Genomic DNA, 24,968 nt, shown 5'->3' on the forward strand with positions numbered 1-24,968 from the left:
ATAGCTGTTTGAATATTTCTTGTGTTTTTTTCCTCCTATCACTGCTGTAAATAAGGGAGTGCTGTTCCCTTTTATAGAAGCTGAGACTTGCCTGTTCAGGGAATGCCTATGCAGATGTTAAATATCTAGGTTTGGCAGTGAATGCTGGAGTCCTGATGTATATGCAGGAAAGGAAACTGAGGAGCTGTTTGGGAGCAGAGCATTTATCTCCCAGCGGCTGATGTGATTGGTAATTCTCATATGTACTACAGGGTCATGTGTATTAGTTTGCTCGTTGTTGATGTTGTCCTAAACCCTTATTACTGAAGAACTTTTGAGTTGAGCTGTCACACTGAAAGCTCTATTACTGAAGTGAGGTGAAACATGTATCCTGAGGCTTGGTAGTGGAATTCTTCAGACTAGCACTTCTCTGACTTACTGTTTAGTTTTCTTAGTACTGCATTGAGTGGTTAGTGAGATTATTTGAGACCTAATCTTGTTTTTCTTGCAGAAAAAACATGCCTTACGTTGCTACTGTCAAGCCATGCAGGTTTACAAAGGGAAAGGTTGGTCTCTTGCAGAAGATCATATTAACTTCACTATTGGTCGCCAGTCCTTTACTCTTCGTCAACTTGACAATGCTGTGTCAGCCTTCAGGCATATTTTGATTAATGACAGTAAACAACCTCCAGCTCAGCAAGGAGCTTTTTTAAGAGAGTATCTTTATGTTTATAAGGTAAATATTTCTTTCTTCCCCCTCTTTTTCTTTCATTCCTTGAGTAGTCAGTGATTCTATTACCAGTAACTTTTCTGTTAAGTCATTAATTTTAATCATATTTTTTGTTCTAGAATCAGCTTTTTATCTAGTTGACCTACTCATTTTTAACCTTAATTAGTCCTAAAACACACAAACACAGTAAATTTGGTTTTGAAACAGTTTCCACTGATAGCGAATCTGATACAGTAGAGCATGTTGGGTGCTAGTATTACTTTTGAATGTGCTTTTATTGCAGTAAAATGAGCTCTTAATTTTGAGATCAGTGGCTGAATTGCAGCTTATGATAGATCTGGCTCTTTTGTAAGAGTAAAAGGAGTAAAAGGATCTGCTTTGTTATCTTCATTTTATCTTTGAGGTTTTTAGTAATAGATGTTTAAAACTCTAGATGTATGCATTACTTCCTTGTGTCACTGACAAAATTTTTAATCTTTCTTCCTGTTAAATCTTTGAGTGTCTACATTTACTTTGAGTGTCTACATTTAATATTAACTTGCTAGCAGCAGATTTCTCTAATTGGTAAACTAAGTTTCAATTAAAAAACTTAGCTTGGTTAAGGTTGGTACCAAAAGCTTGGGGGAAGGAGCACTCCTAAAGTTAATAAGTGTTGTTCAGTTGCCTAAGTTAGTATGCTTTCAGCTTAAATTTATAATTCTCTGAGTTATTTTCTATGCAGATATTAAACTTAGACTGACTTTAACCTAACAAGCTTGCTTACAGTAATTTTTTTTGCTGCTTTGTCTGTCAAAAAAAATGCTCTTGGAATGCAATTGCTTTCTGTCTGAATATAAGGGTAAACTCCCTAATGTGGGGGTGACAGCACTGGAACAGGTTGCCCAAAGGCTGTGGAGTCTCCTTCCTTGGAGATACTCAAAAGCCATCTGGATACAATTCTGGGAAATCTTATTTGTTGGGGGGTGTATTGGTATGAGTTGAGGTTTTTTAGATACTTCAAGGAGAATTATTTTGTAACTTAGGTGCAGCAGATTATAAAATTCTTGTAACTACTGGTAGTGACAAACATCTCTAAGGTGGAGCTTTATTGTAGGAATGATTACTTGTCCCCATACATACTTTCATAGCCTTTTTCTAATTCAGCGGCAAGAAGCTTGTGTGAATATAGCTGTAGAAAATCAAGTTTAATCCAACTAGCCTTTTCTGTTAAATTACTCAATATCCATATTGCAGAGTTTTAATTCATGGGGTTTTTATAGATAAAGTGCATCAGTTGATATGCAAGTTTGTTCTTGATTTTGAATTGTAGCATATCTTATACAATAAAGATACCTACCCACAACTTGTAACCTTGCAGTTAGTGACTTGACTTACAAATTTATGAACAGAATTACTGCAGAAATTGTTAAGTTGTGGCAGACCTTACTTGGGACTGGTTAACAGGTCAGCTGTGGTGAGAACCTGCATAAAGGTAGTGGCATGGTGAGTGTAGTTTATCAAATTCTGAACTTAGAAACAAGCTTTGCATCATAATAAAACTTGCAACCACTGTGCCAGATGGTGAATTAAAATCTTTATTGCCCTTTTTATAAAGATTTCTTGAACTTTAAATTCTTACTGAGAGAAGATAATATACTCAGACTGTCAAGACAGAAGCAGCTCTCAGATCTTAAGCATTTAATGATTCATGCCATCTTACAAATGCTGGCCTTTCAAGTCTTGAGGGCTATATAACTATAATCTGAAAATTAGTGATATACAGCATAATGTCATAATGTTTCTTTTTTTTTCTCCTCTGCTCCAGAACGTTACCCAGCTAACACCTGATGGTCCATTACCACAACTTCCTTTACCATATATTATCAGTTCAGCCACCCGAGTTTTCTTTGGGCATGATCGAAGACCAGCAGAAGGTTAGAGAACCTTATGTAAACAGATTTAAATCTTTCATTTGTGGGACCAAAACATACTTTAGACTTGGTCTCTTTTCAAAGTTTATTATGTAAAAAGAATGTGACAAGACTTTTTCTGAAGTCTGATTTAAGAAGCTAATCTTAAACTTAGTATCTTCTTATTAGCTGTCTGCAGACTTCATGAAGTCTGCGTAAGCACTGGCTTCTTGGGGATTTTTTCCTCATAGTTTGAGAGTTTCAATGCAAGATCATAATAAACTGTGTTATTAATATATTAAGTTCTCAACACAAGTGCTAGTGATCAAAATTTGCTTTACATCTAATTTCCTCTTGGATGAAATGTTTGAAACTTAGGTTCCTGAATGTGGAGTACACTGCATAGAAATTAGTATGCAGACTGTGGGGCTGTACTCTGTCATAAGCTAAAAATAAACTGTAATTTGAGTATACCACGTTGCATGCTAAACCATGGAATTCCACAGTCTGCAAACAGAAGTATATTCAAATAATCTTCAGGATTGTCTTCCGTGTGTCTATTTCAAAATATCTGAAAGTTCTCTGACTGTTTAACTGTGACATTAAAAAAGGCAGTCACTGAGCACTTGCTATGTTTCAAGAATACTTAAGCTCTTTTTGTTTTAACTGTTGCATGTTGCTGCAGTCATCTTATAACATGCCTTTAACTTGTACTAGGTGAAAAGCAGGCAGCTACACATGTAAGTCTGGATCAGGAATATGACTCGGAATCCTCCCAACAATGGAAGGAACTTGAGGAGCAGGTTGTCTCTGTAATTAACAAAGGAATAATGCCTTCAAACTTCCAACCAACACAGTTCTGTTTAAATAGCTGTTCAGATAACTCCAGATTTCCACTTGCTGTAATAGAAGGTAAAGTTAAGACTTGCCTATTTCAGAAATAGTAGGTTAAATCAATTTGTCCAGTATTTCCTGTACTATTGTAGGATTAAACTTGCACTTTGTGTGATTGGCCTATTGAGTTAAAAGTGAAGCTTCAGATTTTAGTGGAGGTAGCTGGTTGTCACTTTTTCCTTTGTGCTTTTTTAATAGAACCAATAACTGTGGAAGTGTCCTTCAGAAATCCACTGAAAGTCCCACTACTTTTGACAGACCTTTCGTTGCTGTGGAAGTTTCAACCTAAAGACTTCAATGCAAAGCACGATGGAGAAACAAAAGAGCTGGTAAGGAAAGCTTCGCCTCTTGCAGCCTGTACTCCATAACTATAGTCATTTAGTATATCTCAACATCTCAAAATACTAGGGCAAGAAAACTTGAGTTAAGTGTAAATTTTAAAAAAAGCTATTGAATATTTTCATGAGTCATTTAAACTTTCCATATCCGTAGGGCACAAAATATCTCTTAAGAGATTTGTTGTAATAATAAATAATGTAAAGATACTTGAAGCTAAGTAAAATGTTTTAATACATTTATGTGTATATATGTATGCATTCTATTATATGTATAGTACATACTGTTTTGAGTCATGTTAGCCTTGACTGATTGAAATTACATGTATTTTATCAAAGACCTGTTTTTTTTAACCCTAGCTATATTATACTTTGAAATATGTCCTCTGAAAAACAAGACTGCTGGTGTGTTATGAGAACATCTTGGTATTTTGATTAGGAGAAAAATGAAAATGAAATTAATATTTTAATACTTATAATGATTAGGTCATCTAGTTTAATCTGTTCAACTGATAGGGCCAGTGCTTCCCTCTTGGTGATTCTTTTCACTTTTGTATGTTTAAGTTTTAATATTTTCTAATTCTGAATATTACAGTAAATTACTTGAACTTGGTTTCCTGGTAGAAGCTTTTTTGGAACATCTTGCATGCTAAAGGTGCTTTGAAACTTTAACTCTGGCAATTGTTTATATAAATAAGTTTCAGTGGTTGCCATACACATTCCCTTCTGTTTCAGCCTGAAATGCTACCTTAATGATATGATAAATGCTTTTGTGAGCATTGGTGAAATTAACTGGAATAGCTCCAATTTGTAATGATTCATCTTAAATTTCTCTCTGAAGTAGATGTTGACTGAGCCCTCTAACTACTTATCTAATTCAGAAAGCATCAGAGCACGGACATAAAACTTTTGCTGGTTCTAACTGTCTGCAGTTTTAGCATTTGCACACTCTTTTCTTAAACATTTTACTAAAGCTACAAGCACTAATATTTATGTCCATTTTTGTTTACAGAAATATCTAAAAAGCTTTCTTTTTTTTTCCTTCAGGGAACATGTGGTGGTGATATGATAGGGACTGAAGCAATAGCAGAGTTTTTAATTAATAGTGAGGAGACAAAAGCGGTAAGTAGTATACTTTTTTCAGTGTTAACCTTTGAGGCTTCGATTTTATTTCAAACTTGACCAAAGTTAAACTTCCAGTATTTCATGCATCAGTAATGCATTCTGCCTCTGTTAAAGTTTAGCTTTGTTACAATTTAGGACTTCTTTCATAATGTAATGAATACTTTTGAGTTTGACTGGTCTAATAAATTGTGTATATAAAAATTCCAAACCTAGTGACTTTTAATAGTTGTAAGTGTCTTTTGTAGTTGGACACTTAAATGTAATAATACTTTTTCTTTGGTAGCAGCAACAACAAAAATTTAACGTATCTCCACAGGCAAGACTAAAGCTCTTTCCCCATCAAACAGGGGAGCTACATATTCTGGGAGTCGTTTATAATCTTGGCACTATTCAAGGTGCTGTGACATTAGATGGAATAGATCCTTCTGTTGGATTACAGACAGGTGAGTGTATCCTTTAAATTGTATGTGTATGGAAGGCGGAGACAGTAATTCTGCAGGGTTAGACTAAATTCTGTTTGATCATGATGTGAGGGTTTCCTTTATTTCCATCTCCTCAATGTGAAGGAATTGGTATCTATAAAAATCCAATGAGAAGGGGAAGGTAGAGTAGAAGGGGGAACAGCTAGTCAACTTTGGAACTTAGTTTCTTTTAAATTTAGAAATTCTGAAACCATTAAAAATTAAAGTATTCAATCTATGCCATGTTTCATCTGTAATACCTTTTGACTCCTTTACCGTTTCTTTTTCTAGCTCTCTGACTCTTGCTGGTTCTCCTTCCCACTCTTCTCCCCACACCCACACACCCTACACCTTTTCTTCTAGTCCTGCTCTGCAGTTCTTTGGTATAGGTTCCCAAATTTAAATTTGGCTGATGGGACTTTTATCTATAGGCATCTTCACTTTAATTTGGCTGTCTTTTTTTATGTTAATGTATAAATAGCTTAGTACTTGCATGTCACTTTCTTTTGAGTTGTTTACCTGAAACTGTCTCCCATAGGGAAAACTCCATTGTTGGAGGAAATGGGATTAAAATAGGTATTTAAAAGAGCTAACCAAGCTTCACTATTTCTTTTAAGCAATATGCTTTTTATTCTAAAGGCTTATCCATAGTGAAAGCTTCCAATTTGAGAAGTGGTGGCATATTTTGAAGGAGAAAAACGTGTTGGGGTGTGTGCATGTGTCATGTTCTTCTGCCTGCCCTTGGCACTTAAATTGGAAAATAGAACAGGATCTCAGCAGCCCTCTACCACCCCAAATTTGACATCACTATTCTCTTTATTGTTAGGACTCTAGACAAGTGTAGCCCTACTATTAAAGGGCAAAGCATGTCCAAAACAGACATTTGACTGTCTGAACTTGCTGTAGCAAAACACTTCGCCTGACAGTGAACTGAATAGTTCTTTACAATGATGCTTAATCAGCGACCATTGTGTAGACCTAATAACAGAAAATTCAAAATTAGGAAGGGACTTGAGATTAATTCTGAGCAAAGTTTATAAGTTAAATGTTTCAGGGAAGTTTGTATCCAATGGATTGTCTGTACGAGGACGACAAGATTTAGAAATCCAAGGGCCTCGACTTAATAACACGAAAGAAGAAAAAACATCTATTAAGTATGGACCTGATCGACGTTTAGATCCTATTATTACAGAAGAAATGCCTTTGTTGGAGGTATGTAACTATTTTGTATTAGTAATTTTGAGGAGATTTTTGAATCTAGAGATACAAATGTAGTTCTAACCAGAAAGTCTAACCTTTGTTTATGTCTAAAGCTTAAGTTAACTTATTACCTGTAAGAGCCAGACTTGTATGTTCAAGTGAAACTTGAAGCCTCCAAATTAATATCCTGCTGTAATTGTTTTATTCCCTTCAGAATTGTGGTTGGCAATGGTTTTTGTAATCAAATTACAAGGAGGGAGCAGAATGGGCAAGCTTTTTCCCTCTTATTTGCTTTACATTCTTCATCATGAGTTTAGACCTTAAAGATTTTTAGTTAAAACACTAGTTTTCTTGTTAGGATTATTGTAATGGATTGTTAAATCTGGTTAATGATAACACTCTAAAGTTAGTGGTTATTTTCATGCCTGTTCATAACTTCTTTCCTTTCTCTCCAATACAGGTGTTCTTTATAAATTTTCCTACAGGGCTTCTTTGTGGAGAAATCAGAAAAGCATATGTAGAGTTTGTGAATGTAAGCAAATGTCCTCTTACTGCCCTGAAGGTTGTGTCCAAGCATCCAGAATTTTTTACTTTTGGTGGAAATACTGCTGTTCTAACACCTCTGAGTCCTTCAGCTTCTGAAAACTGTAGTGCTTACAAGACTGTTGTGACAGATCCTACCTCTGTGCGTACAGCACTGTTATCTTCAGCTTCTTCTGTAGACTTTGGGGTTGGCACAGGTGGTCAACCAGAAGTAATACATGTTCCACTTCCCGACTCTATTCTTCTTCCTGGGGCTTCAGTGCAGCTGCCGATGTGGTTACGAGGACCGGATGAAGAAGGTGTCCATGAAATTAACTTTTTGTTTTACTATGAAAGTATTAAAAAACACTCAAAAATGTGGTAAGTGCTTCTAAGCTATTTGTCATACTTAATAAGCTGTTAAATTACATGCATTGTTAACATATTAGTATTGAATTTCTCTGAATTACTGAGGTAATATAAAACAGTCTAAAAGCAATAATCTGTTTTCTACTATATGATCAAACTTGTATATGAAATTATGTAGCCTGTATTGGTTCCATCAAAGTGCTGAATCACTTTTTTAGTAACTTAAGAGTTCGTGGAATCTTGTTCAATCCAACCTGTGTTTATAGTCAGAGTTCCTCTAGAAGCACGTTGTTCCCTGTGTGATAGGGGGGAAAAAATTCCTGACTTAATTTGTTGCTTCTACATTTTTTTTTAAAAGAAACTTACCTACTTTGAACTTAAGATTTCTGTCCTCAGTTAACATGTGACTAGTGAGTATATTAGAAAATTTTTCGTTTTTGTAAGGGCTTTGTCATTTGCATGCTATTGGGGTGGAGAAAGACAACCAAAAAAGCTCTATAAAGACCTAGTTTAGACTAGAGGAGCTAGTTTAGTTAACCAGCTAGTTTGGTTAACCAGCTAGTAAACCTTTCTCCGATTGCTCTTTTTTCTATAGCTCCTTTTTGGATCATTCTTGAAAGAGTAGACAGTTGAGTTTGACACCACAAGCTAGCAAGTAGTGTTTTCCTAGAACTTTACTCCAAAGGGAATGAAATGACTATGTTACTTATTCTCAATTTCCTCACATGTCCCAGGCTAATAAAGCTCAGTCTTGCATATTTGCCCATAATTATGTAATTTTTTGGCAGCAGGAAGTCATGTTCCATTTTTATCATGGAGCTGTATGTGTTAAAATCATTCATCTGGAGAATGATTTGGCAATGTCTGCATTAACAACTAGTGCAGAGTAGGAGTGAATCTGTAGATTTCTCCTCCAGAGACTTCAAGAGGCTTGCTGGCCTGAAGGTTGAGCTTGTCTAGATGCCAGTGGAAGAGGACAGAATAAGGACAGTTATAAAAGTCAACTTTGAAAATCTTCAATTCAGGGGATTTCTTTGAATGCAAGAGTATCCTGTCTTGATGCTTTTTAATAAGTATTTATTCAGCAAATATAACTAGTGGGCCTTTCAGAGTGTATTTGCTTAAAAGCTGTATTTCACATGATATGTGCTGGTGTCAAATACTTAATTACATCCCTATGCCAATAAAAGCCTGTTTGCTTTCACTAGACCAGCAGTCCTATATTTTGGATATAGGACTGCTGGTCTAGTGAAAGCAAACAGGCATTTATTGGTATAGGGATCAAAATATATCAGTGGTTTTTTTTTCTTCATGGTAACACCTGAACAGTGTCAGTATTTTAAACTGGCTAAGACACTGCATGTTTGAACACCACATGTTTTCAAATACCTGCCTATGCGGTATAATTGTTAACATACTTTTCAGCTTCTTATCAAAAAGATAACATCTTTTCAGTGGTGGAAAAGAATACATTTGTCATGGGCATTAAGGACATTAAACAGCTTAAAAGTTGAACTTTTTAATGAGAAGTTCCAGATGACAGTCATGGTTCTGAAGAATGTCTTTTATCTTTTCTTCTCCTTCCTCCTCTTCTCCCCCCTCTCCCCCCACTTTATTCTCCTTAGTCATAGAGTATTAAGGCACACTGCCGTTATCTGTACTAGCCGGTCTCTGCATATTCGAGCCACTGTCTGCAGAAGTAATGCACTTGAAGATGAAGAAGGCAAAGGGGATAATATGTTGGTGTTTGTGGATGTAGAAAATATCAATACTGTAAGTTCGTATTTAAAAAGTAACTATACTATTATAGTTAAGAACGCTTACTTCTGTTAATAACAAGTTCAGTAGACATAAATATCATTAGAAGAGCCAATATTGAAGTAAAAGCTTTCATAAACCCGCTGACTGGAAACATTAAGTAAACCTTGTGTATTTAATTGTTCCAGTTAACGTTAGTGCCTTCTTTCCCTCAATAAGTTATTTGTCAAAATTTACTACGGAAATTTGCTGTAGTATTCTCTCTACATATTGCAGTACCGTGACTGAGTCTTTTCCTTGGCCTCCTGTAGAATGACTTATTCTGAATCCATAAACGTTCTTGATGCTCACAGCTTTCATGATGGCTCTGAATGAAGTGTTTCTGCTCCTGCCTCTTTCAATCAGAACACTAGCATGGTAGAATAATGATAACCTGAAGTCAGAATTTTTACTCAAACTTGAAGGAAGCATCCTTGTCTAAATTTACTACCCAAACTCTTAAAGAGGTTCCTACATCTATAATCTAAATAGATGCTTGTTGTGGTCTATCGGCTTAGCACAGCAGACAAATACTTGTGTTTTCACATTGCACTATTTTAAAGTGACTGCTTTTTTTGGTAAAGCTGCTGCAGTATTTTAAACAAAGTAAAGTAGTTTAATCCTCTGCTTAATGCTTAGGAACTATTTAACCTACTGGTTGAATTGTTGAACTGATTTTTCATTTTATGCTAAAGGTATGTAAAATCTGATGTTCTTTAGCTGCTAAAGGGTTAAGTTTAGCTCAGTTGGTTAGAGCGTGGTGTTCCATAATGCCAAGGTCATGGGTTCAGCCCCTGTATGGGCCACTTGTTTGAGGGTTGGACTAGATGATCTCCAGAGGTCCCTTCCAACCTTACCAATTTTATGATACTAAAGCGAGTATTGTCCAATCATTGTTTGAGGAGGGAGGATTGTATTATAAAGTACTTACCAAGTTAACTAACAATGTTCTGTGAAATTAAATTTTGCTACTGCCTCACTCTTTCCAAAAGAGAAGCAACACAAAAGCTTCTTTTGTATGTATATAATTGCTTTTTTGAAATAAAAAATGAAAAACAGTTACTGAATTACAGTTGTTGAAATAATCTTGGAGCACTATGTGACCTGGTGGACAGTATTCTGTACTGGAGTCAAAAAACCTAGGTTTGATTATAGTAGTCTTCAATGGGGAGGAGGAGGAGGAGAACAGCTGGCTGATTTTTCTTTCCCTGGGACTTGTTTTCTCTTCTCATTGTAGCTTCATTTAGTGGAACTGAAAGTTGCTGGGGGCTAGGATTGTTATGTGTTGTTACAATGGATCTTTAATGTCTTTTTTCCTTAATACAATATTACAGATAAAAATAATGTGAAAGAAGACATAAAGATTCCAACACTACCACCTTGCAATAACCACTTACTAAGCAATGCAGAACTAATGACAATTGTGATTAGTCTTGTTTAACATTTTCATTTCTTCCTTAGAGTGAGACTGGTGTTAAAGAATTTCATATAGTACAAGTTTCAAGTAACAGTAAGCACTGGAGGCTTCAAAAATCTGTTAATATCTCTGAAGACAAAGGTTTGTGAGTTTTTTCTTTTGAATTGTCAAATGTATGGGAGTCCAGCTTCTGCCTGGCAGAAAAATTAAAGGAATCTTAGGAAGAGTTGAATTTGTAAGAATGATTCAGTTATAAACTGCTTGTCCCTTTCAAACATACTGTAACTCTTGTTACAGTTTCAGGAGAAAAGTATATTGAAAAATATTTTTGAGTTCATAGTTTTAGCAGTGGTACTAATCTATGTGTAAATTATTTGGGTGGTATAGAGAAATCCATGTCTGAATTGGTAGATAATTTGTTTAACAAGAAAAACGTGACGGCGTTTTTTTTACCTTCAGTTATTTATATCAATGTTAAATTAATTAATTTAGCAGAATATTTGCTGATCAGTTAGCCCAGGAAAACTTAGGAGAAAAAGTGCTGTTATGCTTGCTACTTAAGTGCACTAAAACATGAATTTTCTGTCTTCTGATCCTTCATTCTTTCTTGTTACCTTCTTCATGTATTATAGCCGATTTACTGCTCTAGAACTAGATGGATGAGATTCTCTTGCAGTTGCTCTACTTTAATTAGATATAGTTAAGTTTCATGAGTGTTTGAGTTGCAAAGTGCAGAGGCTGACTTGAATGCGGACTTGTTGAGGAAAAATGTTTGTAACCTTTTTTTCAGATACTAAGCTCGCTAGCAGAGAGAGAGCAAAGTTATGTTTTAAAGCAGTAAGATGCAAAAACTCAGAAGGTAGGTTCTGAATGTGGTAACTTTCAAAGAAAATAAGATTTAGATACTGCATGCTGAAGTTGTAATTTTCCAATGATGCTGAAAAGCCTTTTCTTTTTATCCCTTAGAAAATTACGCATTTGCAGATATTGTTTTTGGAAATGAGCAGGTAAGTGAACTGGTGCAACTTAATATCTGTCATGTGCAAGTGTCCAGGAAAAGCCTTATTATAATTTAAGGACAAAAGAACGCTTCAGTGGTTGAGGAAGTTGGATTTTTCACTTAAACTCTGAGTACTTAATTGTTTTGTGTTGAGTGTACACTTACCATCTATGTAGCTAGCTTTTAAAAGCCACTGCTACTCTATTCTGTAGATGTATAAATTGAGTTTAAAACTAAAAATTTGAGGCAGATAATCTGCACATTTTAAATCTGGATGAGCTGCAGGGATTTTAGCTTTTTTTTTTTTTTTTTTTTTTTTTTTTTAGGAAAGTACTCTCCAATGGAAGAAGGAATGGAAAATTCCCCTTTAGATAGTTACTTGAGGCATTTTTTTCCTCCTAACAGGAGGGTTCTCCTGGGGTAGAGCAGTTCCCAGAACGTGCTGTTGTAGAGCTGTTTGCTTACCCTTTTCCAAAGGGGAGGTGTAAGGAAATACTTTTTTTCAGCAGGTGTGTGTTTGAAAATATAAGTACAAGTGATGAAAGCTTGACAAACAGCACAGCGTTTCTGGTTGTGCCACCTATGTAGAATGTTATACTCTGATCTCTCCTGTAGTAGCAAAATGTACATTTTAAACTTTAAGTACTCCTAGTTAACTAAGCCTGGGGGGATTATTAATAAAGCAGTGATTTGCCTCTGAGTTAGAGAGCTGGAATCTATTCTCCATGCTATACTTGGTATATCAGAGCAGACCCCAGTAACAATCATAGCCCTTAATGAAAGGTTGTTAGATATAATTTAAGGCCAGTGTTTTACGGTTCTGTTCTCTTGTGTTATCTTTCAATACTCTTTATATAGGACTAACCTATATAACAAAAGTGTAAAAGCTAAAACATACTGTTTCCTGTAGGTCTGTGGAGGATTGCTTGAGAATGGAACTGAAATACTACAGTGCTGAGCTCTCGTAGTAGAGTAGCTTGTGTCAACTTGCATCTTGTTGTGAAAGCACTTTCTTTCTCTTGCAGATAATAAGTTCAGCCAGTCCTTGTGCAGACTTTTTTTTCCAAAGTTTATCCTCTGAATTAAAAAGAATGCACGTGCAATCTCATACTCTCACATCTCAAAGGGCTGTGAAACAGTCATTTGATGAAGTGGTCAGATTAATACAAAGGTGTAGTGAAGTGGATTTGAACATTGTTGTATTGTGGAAGGTATGTATAGTGGTGGCCTCTTTGTACTTTGTCTTTGGAATAACTTGGTTATGAAATACAAATAGTAGAAATTATGGTGTGACATGGCATCCTGAACTTTCAAACATACTGGTATGGAACTTAAGCAGATGTGATTTTGTCTGAAGTCATGCAAACTAAATTAGCTAAGGTGACTGTCTTGGCTTTTTGATAACAATTATTGTAGTAATTATGCTTAAATGGCATTACATTATTTTAGATGTATGCATTCCTACAAGAGAGTTCTTTGAGCTCTTCTGAGCTCTTATAATGTGAGGTTCATTCATGCTTGCTTTTATCATTGAATTGTAAGAGTTAAGATGATGATTTACCAGAATACAAATATTAAATTGTGGAAATGAGCAGTCTCAACTTTAGCAGTCATCTGTGCTTGCAAAGCTAAAGTCATATGTATAAAGTATGTACGTTGTCCTAGCGTTTTAAGTTTTGAACAGTACAAACCCTTCCACTTAAGTTAGTGGGAAATTAATAATTCTGTTATGAAGGTTATGATGGTTTTTGGTCTGCTAATATTTTTGCTTCTTATATTTTGTAGGCGTATGTTGTGGAAGACAATAAGCAGCTTATTTTGGAGGGCCAGCATCATGTTACTCTTACCACTGTTGGGAGGGAGGCTTTTTCCTTTCCTCAGAAGCAGGTAATTTAGTACACAATCTTTCTTTACAATTGCCTTTTTTCCCAAAATGGACATGATTTGTTCTTAATTGTAAATATAAGTAAGTGGAATAACTCTGGGTGCTTTTGTAGAATCTAGCAAAAGATCTGAGTTAAATAACTTAATTTGTTTACTTCACGTTCTTGTGGTATTTGATCAGTTATCTGTATAGAACTGGCTACACTTAGATTAAAGAGGAGAAAGGCAATATACAGTTAATGCAACTACACAGTTGGAATAAACTTCTCTGGTATTTTAGACTAGAACTAGATGAAGAAAAGCTCATTAGTGATAGTAAGTCAAAGTTAGCAGTGGTTATTGGTAATAGTAAAATAGTGGAAACTCATATTTTTTTTATTTTGTAATACTTCAGAGAAAAATCAAATTTACTATTATATACAATTCATAAGTAAATACTTTTCTCACAGAAACCTGAAAAGCAGAATTGCTGAGGCAGTAAATAAGACACTGAAAGCTTCTGTTGGAAGAGATTAACATGTTACTTCATTTCTAAATTTTATAGCCTGTTCAGTTACATAAAAAACAGTGTCTGTAACAAAATGGTCTCCTGATACACATACAGCTTTCATAGCTGTTATTTTTACAAAAATTTGTGTAAAAACACGTATGCTGGATGTAGTTTATGTATGTGAAGAAGACTACTAGACAAAATAAAAGCCAAGTTTTGTACTTGTTCAGTCTTTTGCTGAACAGTACAGTCCTGTTCCCTCATGCTTCAGTGTCAGCTTCTTGCTTGTTTTTTGCCAATATGGCAAACTATATAAAGCTTTTGATGAGTGCTCACAGGTTTGTAATACATATTACTTAAGCACTTACTCTGGCAAGTGCACAGTATAAAAACAAATGTGACTATTGGCTATTAATTATTGTTTTATGCTGTAACATACATAGTGGATTTCTTTGTACACTTGGCTTTGGTTCTTAAGCCTTTTTAAAATATTTAACATCGTTAAGAAATCTTTTTGTTTAGCTTTTGTCCTATGAAAGGCCTTAGTGTAAAAGGGACACTTTTGGAGGTAAACTGGGTGCTGGTCCTTTGCAGTAAAAATCTAAGCTCTTGTCTCTGAAAAGTCTTTTTTCACTTAAGCACAAAAATTGACTCACTCTGCACATGTGTGCTCAAGCTATGGTGAACAATAGTATTCTATATTACCATAATAACTACCCAGTCCAGTATTTTTTTTTCCTTGTCTTAGTATACAGAACAGTAGTCCATATTGTGGGCATCTAAAGTGAGGAGAGAATGTTGTGGATTTCTGTCCCTGATCATATCAAAGCCTTGTTCTAGCAAATGGGAAGGGAAAGGAGAAGTTGGATGAATCGCACCTGCATCCTAAACTGAACATATTACTGAACTTCAGACATGCCAGGGGTTTGTACTTGTTGACTAAATTGGAATTCTAGATGTCTTCATCTGGTTAGTTGTCTAAAACGGAATGAAATTAATCTTGCCTTCAGTGCCAAGATGTAGCCTCAAATTATTTTGAGAAATGTATGTTACTAGCTTAGCATTCAGTCTTTAATCTCAATTTCACATCAGTGCAGCTGAAACAGTATACATTGATCATATTCATGTTCATCAGTGTAGCTAATGAATTTCCAGAGTGTTGTGAAGCATCCTATACTGTAGTTGGAAACAAAACTGCATCTTTTGAATAAACAATTGAGATACAATATTTTAGAAGTAGTACTAGTTGTTTTATTAAATGCTGAAGTCCTACGTCCTCGGAGTAACCAAAACTCGTGTTTAACTTAGATGTTAAGAGCCTATAATCTCAGGACTGCTGAAGATTGAGAAATACATTATATTCCTATACTATTTTTTTTTATGGGCAATCCTATACCATTAGGAGACAAACTCTTCTGTGATGTATAACAAATTAGGTGATCTGAGACTTTGCATCAGTTAAATATGTGGAGTAAATGAAATAAAGAATGCTCCAAAATTGGATTAAATAAGAATATGTAGAAAAATAAATGCAATTCATCATTAAGATTTGCCTAGTATTGCTGAATTGACTTGCTGTTGTGTTTAATGTCATACAAACAGTGAAACGGGAAGAAAAAAATCAGTACTTATAATTACACAATTTCAGTATTAACTTCCAGACCCAGACTTGTAATAGAATAGTCAGATCTTTCTAATCTAGTTGATGACACATAGAGAATAAACTCTAGACAATTTCTGAATATTTTGGACTGATAGAAGTTAGTTGTCTTCTGTGGACTAGACAGTAGAGGGAGATGGAGATGTATGCTTTTTACCAAAGTTTTATTTAAGGGCTTTACTTAAGTGATGCAGGGCTGCTTAGACCTGAAAAATGGATCCCTGTGCAGATTCTGAACAAGATGTCACCTAGGATGCAAAAGTCTGGCGCACTCCCTCTATTTTTTGCTAGTCTTCTCTTTGCTGCTTTTTTTTCAGTGACATCTTTCCTTTTGAATTGCTTCTACTTTCTCTATGCTGCAATCACCAGCAAAGAAGTCTTTATTTCTGACTGGCAGTATAATAATCCCCAACTAAGAAGAGTCTTAGAATAGACATGGAGAAAACACAAACAAGATTCCCTTCCCCTCTTAGCTTTCTGAAAAATTATTAAAATCTTAATTGAATTCTTCCAGTAGCTGCCTTGAGCAAATTCAGATAGCTCAATTTTTGGTTTAAAAAGTGTACTGATCTCTTGCTTTTGCCAACTGTTGTGTATCTCAGACTAATTCTTTACCTAACCTCTAGGGATTTAGTTTGGATTTATCCAAACTTCTAGAACCCCTCAGAAATAAAGCTACAGTAAAACAATCCTGTAGAAGCAATAGAACCACATTCACTGACACAGTCATGTTTTCCACATTATTTTGGTAGCTGCTTCTAGATTATCATTCATAGTGCTCACTCATTTTGGATGCAACATAAAGATATAACAGTGCAAGTGATAGTTCTGGTACTTTTCTTTGAGATTTAAGAAGCTATTAGTAAGTGTAGTCTTAAGAGAGCTTGAAGAAATGAGCTTTGTAATTCTACAATGTCAAGCTGGTGTGTTAATATAGCATAAGTCCTAATAAGGTTTCCAAGCTAAGATGTTAGACTGCACTGACTGAAAGGCAAAGACAGGTATTTTCTTCTGCCCTTCTCATTGTAGAAGATGTGATGGATGCAGCAGGGATATAGAGCTGTCTGCTGTACATGTGATTACTCCTGCATCACAGCAGCATAACTTGCAAGGGCATTTGATTAAAAATTGAAATTAAAACCACTGGTTATCAAGAAAATGACAGTGAGAAAAACTATATAAACTTTATGTGGAACCTCAAATGCATGTACTTCACTTTTTTTTACCATGTGTTCAGTGTAGAACTATGAACTGTTAATTCTAACAGACAATGATAACTGTACCCCTGATTTTCTGTAATTGAATAGAGTTTGTGGGTTTAGGTTTTTTTTTCCTTTCTCACACTATAGGTTTTTTCTGAGTATAGATTACTGGACAGAACAGACATTTTTTTTTTCAGGTGAGTTGATGAAGTACTTGCACCTTTTTCTTGGAGTTTGGACTCAAATTCAAGTAACATCTAAAGAATATTGCCACAGTTAAAACACTTTTCACATATGTAGAGCTCTCTAGAAACAGTCAGGAAAATATTTATCCTTCTGTCTTTTTCCTCACTTCTGTATATTAAAAGAAAAATGCTCTTTTGGTACAAGTAGGGCAAAAAAAGCTTATTTCTGGTTCAAGAAAAGCTAAATTTAAAAGATTTCAAAGTGATAAGTTATAGTCTCTAGCAAAGATATAACAAAATAGGTCATGTAAGAACTTAGTAAACTGAATAAGAACTTAGTAAACTGAATAGGTCTGAACAGATGTGCTAGCCATAGCAGTCTGACTCAGAGTAATAAAAAAAAAAAATAGCTGGATTACTCGTAACTTGGGGCTGTTTTACTTCTTTTGAAGCTTGTTTCCTCTCAGGAATTAGGTTGTATTAACTGAAGATCAGAATGTGACTGCATCCAAAATACAACTCTCTTGAGGTTTTTGACCTCTTAAGCTTAGCTTCAGAAAAGGAGAGGAGAAAATTGACGTAACTTACGCATCCATTCTCTGTCTGGGCCTGTCTTCCATATCAGTACTTACAGCTTTGTCTCCCATTTTGTTTTTTGGGTGAATTCAAGCCAAAAGTTTCCAAAGAAAAAGCAAATTCTCATATAGTGGGACTGAGATAATAGTATGGGTTTGGTGCATCTGCCATACTCTTTAATTGTCAAGCACTTCATGCTGTGCTAAGAGATGAGAAGTTGTTGATTAGAGCTGTCATTTCTGAATGTCAGCATGTTGGAGTAGCATGCCTTTATCTGAAAATTGTTCTCACGCATGCGAGTTTAAAGTTAATGTTGATTTAAGTCTAGGATGAGATACAAGTGTTTGAGTAAGGTGTATGTTCTTGAAGATACTATCCCTGTGTACAGCCTGTTATTTTCATTGCAAAGTGGTCTTGGAATGCACAAACTGGATTCCATCTAGGCAGTTAATCCAGATGTGCTCCAGGACTGCATATCATATGTTCTAGACTGCTGATTCAGTCCTGTGCATCAGACCAGTGCTAATCCAAAGTAAAATCCATGATATATAGTGTGGATACTGGCTTCTTGGTACTAGCTGTTTCACTTCACAAATCTAATCATCTGAGCTTGCACTGCTTCTTAATATAGATGTAGCTTGGTGAGGCTACAGCAGATTGGTTGGAAGCAGAAGTCCTTGAAAGGCATGAGAGGTGTTTGGTTCAAGTAACGTTTTCTAACAGTGAGTTATTAGAAGTGACATCTTGTGCTAGTTCAGTGTTTTGTATGGGGGAGGGAAATATTTGAATTCAACACTGATTCTTGGAATCAGTTTAAAGCATTCTTTAAATCACCTTATTGAAGAGAAAATAAAATTCTTAAGGGTTAACATAAGCACATCTTATGTTAAGTATACATCTTTCACTCTGTTGAATTAATGTACCCATTACCATACCAGCCTGAGGACTGCTTTCCTTACTGTTATATGAATAAAATATTTTGAATAGCTGACAAACTGGCATCTGCCTCTTTATCAAGTGTTGGACTCCAGGGATATAATGTTTCTGTGTCTTAAAATGCATGCTTAAATGTTAATCACTGAGTAAAATACTGTTTTGGAGTAATTGTTTCAGTGAGTTAGGAGCTAGAGTTAGGAGCCAGAGTGAATATATGCAACTCATATGGTCAGGAAAACCAACTTAAAGCCTAGCTTTGAAAAATGGAAATTCAAAAATTCAAAAAGGAGGAAGAAGAAACTTCAGATCTCTTCATATCTTTTTTTGTTGTTGTTGTTGTTGCTTTCAAGTGTTCTGTCTGTCTTCCTTTCTGTACCCTTAGGATTGTTTCCTGTTTATCTCCTACATGCTATGCGTGTTAGTTCTTCACACTCAGTTGACCGTTTTACTAATCCTTGACTATCTGAAATTGGTGATTTATGGGGAAAATACTGCTGAATTTCTGCACAACTTTGAACTTAATTTATTTTTGTTTTTTCCTGATCTGTTTAAGAGCACATTGACCCAATTACTAAAAAGATTTTTTTTGAAATGAAAAACTTAGCTGTCCAGTATTCCATAACAATATGGAAAATCCTTCAAAATACCTGAATGTGAAGATCTCTTTTATCCACCTGACAGAAAGGAAGAACTTGTGCTTTGAAACTCCATCCATATGTTATGGGCAGACCTATCTATTACATCTATGGTGTAGTGCAGAGATGCTTTAAATTGGATATAAATTTTCACTTTTCCAATTTTAATTAGCATAGTAGTTCAGCTGCATGAGAAGCTTAAAACCATTGTGAATTAACATGACATTCTAGCAATTCAATGTAAGGGTAATACATGAGTTCAAAGCAAGATAGCAAAAGTCAGACTCTAAATATTCTGGCTTTTTGTAGCTAATCAAAAAGTGACAATGTGAAGATTATTTTATTTTGAACAGTAAGTATATATCTAGTTTTAGGTGTATATGGCTGAAGCTGGCATCTGTAGATGAGAATCTTGTAGAAAAATCCTTCTTAAATTCTTAACACTAATTGAACAGTCTTGCAGCTGTTGGCAATTATAAGAGATGTGACTGTTGCAACTGAATCTACTGTAAATTTCCATTAAAAAGAAACGGCTATAGAATAAAAAAAAAATTACCTACAATTCTTTCCAGCTCCTCCTACAGTTCTTTCCAGCAAAGTCTGTGCCATCTTGTTATACCATCTGTACCAATACCAGTGTAGATGGATGACGCCTTCAAATATACCTTAACATTTTTTTTTTTTTAAAAAAGGAAATATTTTAACCATTGTTCTGTTGTTCTGATCTGGAATATATGGTGCTTGTTGTGTATTGGAGCTGATAACACTTCTGGAGGTTTTGTATGCATCGACAGGCTGACCTTAGATGTCAGAGCTTTTTGCCTTTTTAAAAGGCAGTGCTCCATTTGGACTGGTATTCTAGGGGTGCCTTCAGCAACAAAATCCCACCTGTTTGATTCTTGGTTTTGTTTTACTTTGTGTCTAATTGTAAGTAACTATGAAAATTTTGGAACTGGAGGCTGTTACCTGCATGGTGCATATTCTTGAGGGCAGGGTACATGTGCCAAAATGGGTGTGGGCATCCTTTTTCTCTCTCTTTTTTTTTTTTTTTTTTTTTTTTTTTGCCTTGATTCAATTTCTGAAGTTCTTGTGAAGGGAAGGAGTCTAATGCATTCTTAAACTTAACGTTACTTATTAGCTGTCTCTAGGTAGCTCCCCAACTTATACATGGATCTTCCATCATTTGGAGATACTTAATTTTCTCCTGAAAGCATTGCCTAAGAGAATCACCTGCTAAATGTTACTCTTATTATTTTTCACCTGTGTTCTAGGTACAAAATTACAGATAGCTAGACTATGAAGACTGAGCAACCTTAGAGATGCAGACATCTTTGTCCAAGTCTGACCCCTAGAGACTGACCTGAATTAAGATTTAATTCTGTTAAATTGTTAATCCTACTGCTTTCCAGTCCTTCAGTAAAAATATTAGAAGTAAAGGTTTGAAGCATTAAAGACATTCTGCCTCTTCATCAATACATGTTCCTGCTGCTGTTCATGCTGTTATTGTCTATTTTTAGAGATAAACCTTCTATCTGTCTTTTGTAGGGTTTAAAAAAAATACTCGTGAATTCTGATTGGGAGGACTTGGAACAGGTAATTCATTCTAGGGAAAACTACAGTATGTAGGATATTGATGTGTTGTTAAAAAGGGCATTGAATAATCAGTTGTGTTTTACTTTCAGGAGACAGATCAATTTAAATGAAAACCTATAATCTAAGTTTCTTAATTAGGTAATATCTAATCTTTGGCCAGTGGTTTTCATGCTTTCAGCTTTCAAGTTAGATGCCCATATGATAGAAAAAAAACAAAATTCATTCAAGCATTTACCAGATAATTTCATTGTTGTTGTGAAATATCTTTCTTGTGCCTCAAACTAAATTTTAAGAAAATTCCAGTGTCTTTTAAAGGAACAGAGTGCAAGCTTAATAGAACTTCTGATATTTTCTCGTTATACCAAGCACAGGTAAACATTAACTGTGATAACACAGTTTGCAGAATGGTTACTGACTTTCTTGTGGCCCATCCTTAACTGTCTGCTATTCAGTCAGGTTTTGTTGCCTATAACACTCTTTTTAAGGCCGTCCATCACCTTTAGACAAAAAGGAGACTTTAGTATGTCATCAGTATAGTGTGACAGTGTTTCTAAATTCTCCTGTAGTTTATTTTAGTAGTTATAGCTATGTTTATTGCTGCAAATTCATCTTTTTTCTTAAATGTGGACTTTTGCAGAACAGATCTGTAAGGGAACAATGAAATATTGCCACTTCCTCATTAAATCCTGTTTGCAAAACAGATTAAATGATGTTAGACAGAGTTACCATAGTACCAGAATACTGGACCAAATGCAGCCCAATTTGCCTTATTGGCACTGCATCTTTCTGCATTATCTGGTTTCTTCTGCTTCAAACATTGAGTCTGCCCACAGGGCTGGGGTACTCGAAGCAGAGTGTCACTGCTTGACTTGAGCTTTCAGCTGGGTGCAAGGGAAGATAACTTCTACATCCTTGAGATCTTGCTTGCAGAGCAGATCTGCTGTACAGATCTTACTTTGCCTTTGTATGTCCTTCAGTCATTGTTAGCATGTTCCCATAACCTATGTTGTTTGCTTTATGTTGCGTCCATTTTGGGGAGCTCTGTTATTGACTTTCCTGTTGTGAACTTTACAGAGCCAGTGCTTGGGTACTTTAGATATAATTGTCGAATTGGGAACTGTTCAAATGCTGTCCCTTTTTCTTTAATGAAAAATAACCCCCCTACACAAGCATACTTTTGTGAAGCATGCACCGATAGTGTTTTTGCAAGTGACAGTAAAATCTCTTGTCTTAAAAGAAGCTAGCAGATGAGTTATTGCTTCCTCATCTGGGATGCTTAAATACAAAATACATAGGGCAAAAAACTTTAAGCTTCATGATGCTGTGGATATGTGTTCTGGGGCTACACTTAGTAATTGAAAATTTTAATGTCTTTGACTGGATTTCTTGTGTTGCACTGTACCTTCATATCCATATTTTATACTTGATTCTGAATTTATTTTAGGAACTACCAGAAACAGTCCTTTTAAAGTTTTTTCGACCAGAAAATACCACAGTACCTGCAAGACCAACACCAGAGCAGCTCTCTAATCTTATCAAGACTAGGCTTCATTATCCAGAGTCTTTTAGTCACTCATTTCATCAAAAAAGGTTAGTATAAAGTTTCCTGTAGAAACTGTTGAAACAGGATTTATAGCAAATGAACACTATTGAGAGGTGTGAGTTATGATGCAGAAGACTAAATTATATGGTGGACAAAGGTGAAATGTTGAATTTTAAAACTTACACAACTCTAAAGCAATGGATGTGAAATGAAAGTTTTTCTTGAACAGGCAGTAATACTGCAGTTCAGTTTTAATATTAACTAGTAAGGTTATTGAACTTACTGAAAGCAAAATAAACATTCTGTCTTTCCACATATTTCTTCCTGTGCCTTCCCCCCAAAACTAATGCAACTACTCTGAGGAGCTAGACAGAGAGTAACCTGGTAATTTTAACTTACAACTGTTGTAATGTCTGCAGTATCTGACTTATCAAGATTTAGCTACAAGTGGTTCTGATCTGTGTTGTAAGGAAAGATAACAGTTTAGATCATGAGAGCTTGTCTCCAGAAGAATTTCAGAAATAACCTGTGTCAAAAAGCAGACTACTAGAGTAAATTAGTTGGAACCTGTACGATCTTGACTCTTTAATAACTAAAATGAGCTGAACGAAGTGTGCCAATTCAATTCCAGATAGGAAAGAATTATTCTCTAAGTGATAGAAAAGAATTGTTCTCTAAGCAAGAAGATAACTACTTAGGTTTGTGGTATTTAGCCTGAGAATGCTGTAGTGTTCCACTCACATTTATTTTACTTAAAGTAATTAAGTTGCTGAAATGGAGGGTTTTCTTTGTGAAGTGGCTTATTTTTATAACTTTTTATAAAGCTTGTATTATTCATGTACCAAGGTTTAATCTTACTCATTATAATTTCCAGTCTGTTTGAAAAAAAAGAAAAAAAGAAAAACCACTTGTAGATCATCAGTCTTAGGATATTTGAGCCCTTAAGCAAAGGCAGGGGATTCTGGTGGTGCAAACAGCTTCATACATAGAACTGTTTTGGTTGCAGTAATTCATATGTTTGAGGGGAAGAAAAAAAAATCTCAGGTCCTTCTGGCTGTCATGTTATTTATGGGAGCAGTCGTACTGATTCTGTGTATGCAAAATATCAATGTACTGCATTAGCTATATTCAGAGTGGTAGCTTAAATTAACAGAAAATCTGTATGTGTGTCTCCGCTTCTGTTGGGCATTGTTCTGGCTAAAACTTCATGGTGTCAATGCAGACAATTCCTCTACATGAAGGAGGTGTAGAAGAGAAGTATCTAGTAAAAAATGTTCTGAAGAGAATGTTCTAAACAGTTTAAAGAACTGCACACTGGACCAGGCTACCTCATTGTGAAACTTTTCTTCTTACACATCAGTAGCTTTCCTGTATTTGTGCTTGTGCTGATCTTTCTCAGTTGGACAAAGAAAAGTGTTAACTCAGGTGTGTGGCTTAGCATTTGCCTCAATTTATAGCTTTGATATAAATAACCAGTGAATGTAAATGGCTATATTGTAATGTATGCTGTCTCAGACTGTTGTATAATAGACAACTACATGTTAATTTTACATGAGTTAAATTTTAAAAATCAATAAAGAGAATAGTTAAAACTATTCAAAGTAAGACTCTTCTTCCTTAGCTATTAAACTGTTTCTCTTTGCAGCCTCTGTCTAGTACCTGTCACTCTCCTACTTTCCAATTGTTCCCAAGCTGTTGTAGATGTGATGATTGATTTGCGACATAAAACAACAAGGTAATGTGTGCATGTTAATACTTTGAGAATGCTTTTGGATTGTGGGAAATCTTAATGTGTTAGATATCTAGAAACTAGATATTTCTAGATAGGGGGACTTATTCTGTGGAAGAATACAAGTTAGTAAAGGCTCCATATAGGAGTCTTCAGTCACTATTCAGTTTTTGCTTTGCTTCTGACTACTGTTAAGAATGAACCTTGTTGTGACTTCTGAAGAGTTCAGTTAAACTTTGCTAGTTTAGAGCTTTTCAAGTTTAAGTACTGTTTCCTGAAGTGTGGTTCGTTATGTCACATCACAGAACCTTAAATATTTTTAAAATCTCCCCTGGGTTTTTCAGCTGACTTTTAGGATTGTAGATCTTTGTTTGGAACTGTAGTATTTTCTCAAATACTAGCATGAGGATATGTTTTATGAGTTGCTTCTGAAAGTTTTGTAAACTATATCTGTTGGAAATACAGTATTTCAGTGCCATGATGTGCCACTGGTAATTCTTCCACTTCTGTACATACAAGGAAATTACCCTACATATAATTCAGATGGGGATGGGAAAAAGCCTTGTCTGTTGTCAGATATAATGCTAGTTGCCCTGGTACCACATAATAGACTTGGTGGCAACCCTGACTGAATCCTCCTGGGGGGAGGGAGAGGGAGGAAAGCAGGTTATAAAACATTGAGATAGCTCTAGTACTAGGAACACTTGCTCCTTGCTAGCTGTCTGTCCAGACAGAAATTGAAAGCTCAGGATGTAATATATGGGCTCAGAAATAGAGAAGACTAGTGCCTAACTTCCTACTTTTATAAGTAGTCTGG

General features: G+C 35.4%; 1 protein-coding gene across 5 annotated transcripts in view; it reads left to right on the forward strand.

The window, feature by feature from the left end:
• TRAPPC8 (trafficking protein particle complex subunit 8) overlaps positions 1-24,968 on the forward strand; it is a 50,602-nt gene that overhangs the window by 23,582 nt on the left and 2,052 nt on the right. For 3 of the 5 annotated variants that reach the window (XM_062570421.1, XM_062570423.1, XM_062570425.1), the window contains 17 exons: positions 491-715; positions 2,514-2,622; positions 3,316-3,510; positions 3,691-3,821; positions 4,875-4,949; positions 5,269-5,395; positions 6,468-6,625; positions 7,074-7,516; positions 9,130-9,277; positions 10,763-10,859; positions 11,509-11,577; positions 11,685-11,725; positions 12,744-12,929; positions 13,504-13,605; positions 20,832-20,879; positions 22,324-22,469; positions 24,068-24,157. In XM_062570421.1, the coding sequence (XP_062426405.1) occupies positions 491-715; positions 2,514-2,622; positions 3,316-3,510; positions 3,691-3,821; positions 4,875-4,949; positions 5,269-5,395; positions 6,468-6,625; positions 7,074-7,516; positions 9,130-9,277; positions 10,763-10,859; positions 11,509-11,577; positions 11,685-11,725; positions 12,744-12,929; positions 13,504-13,605; positions 20,832-20,879; positions 22,324-22,469; positions 24,068-24,157 (2,390 nt within the window). The remainder of the gene's footprint in view (positions 1-490; positions 716-2,513; positions 2,623-3,315; positions 3,511-3,690; positions 3,822-4,874; positions 4,950-5,268; positions 5,396-6,467; positions 6,626-7,073; positions 7,517-9,129; positions 9,278-10,762; positions 10,860-11,508; positions 11,578-11,684; positions 11,726-12,743; positions 12,930-13,503; positions 13,606-20,831; positions 20,880-22,323; positions 22,470-24,067; positions 24,158-24,968) is intronic. The other 2 variants (XM_062570422.1, XM_062570424.1) reach the window with 1 other exon arrangement.

The sequence above is a fragment of the Rhea pennata genome, chromosome 2, assembly GCF_028389875.1.
Source record: "Rhea pennata isolate bPtePen1 chromosome 2, bPtePen1.pri, whole genome shotgun sequence".
In the NCBI taxonomy this organism is placed as follows: Eukaryota; Metazoa; Chordata; class Aves; order Rheiformes; family Rheidae; genus Rhea; species Rhea pennata.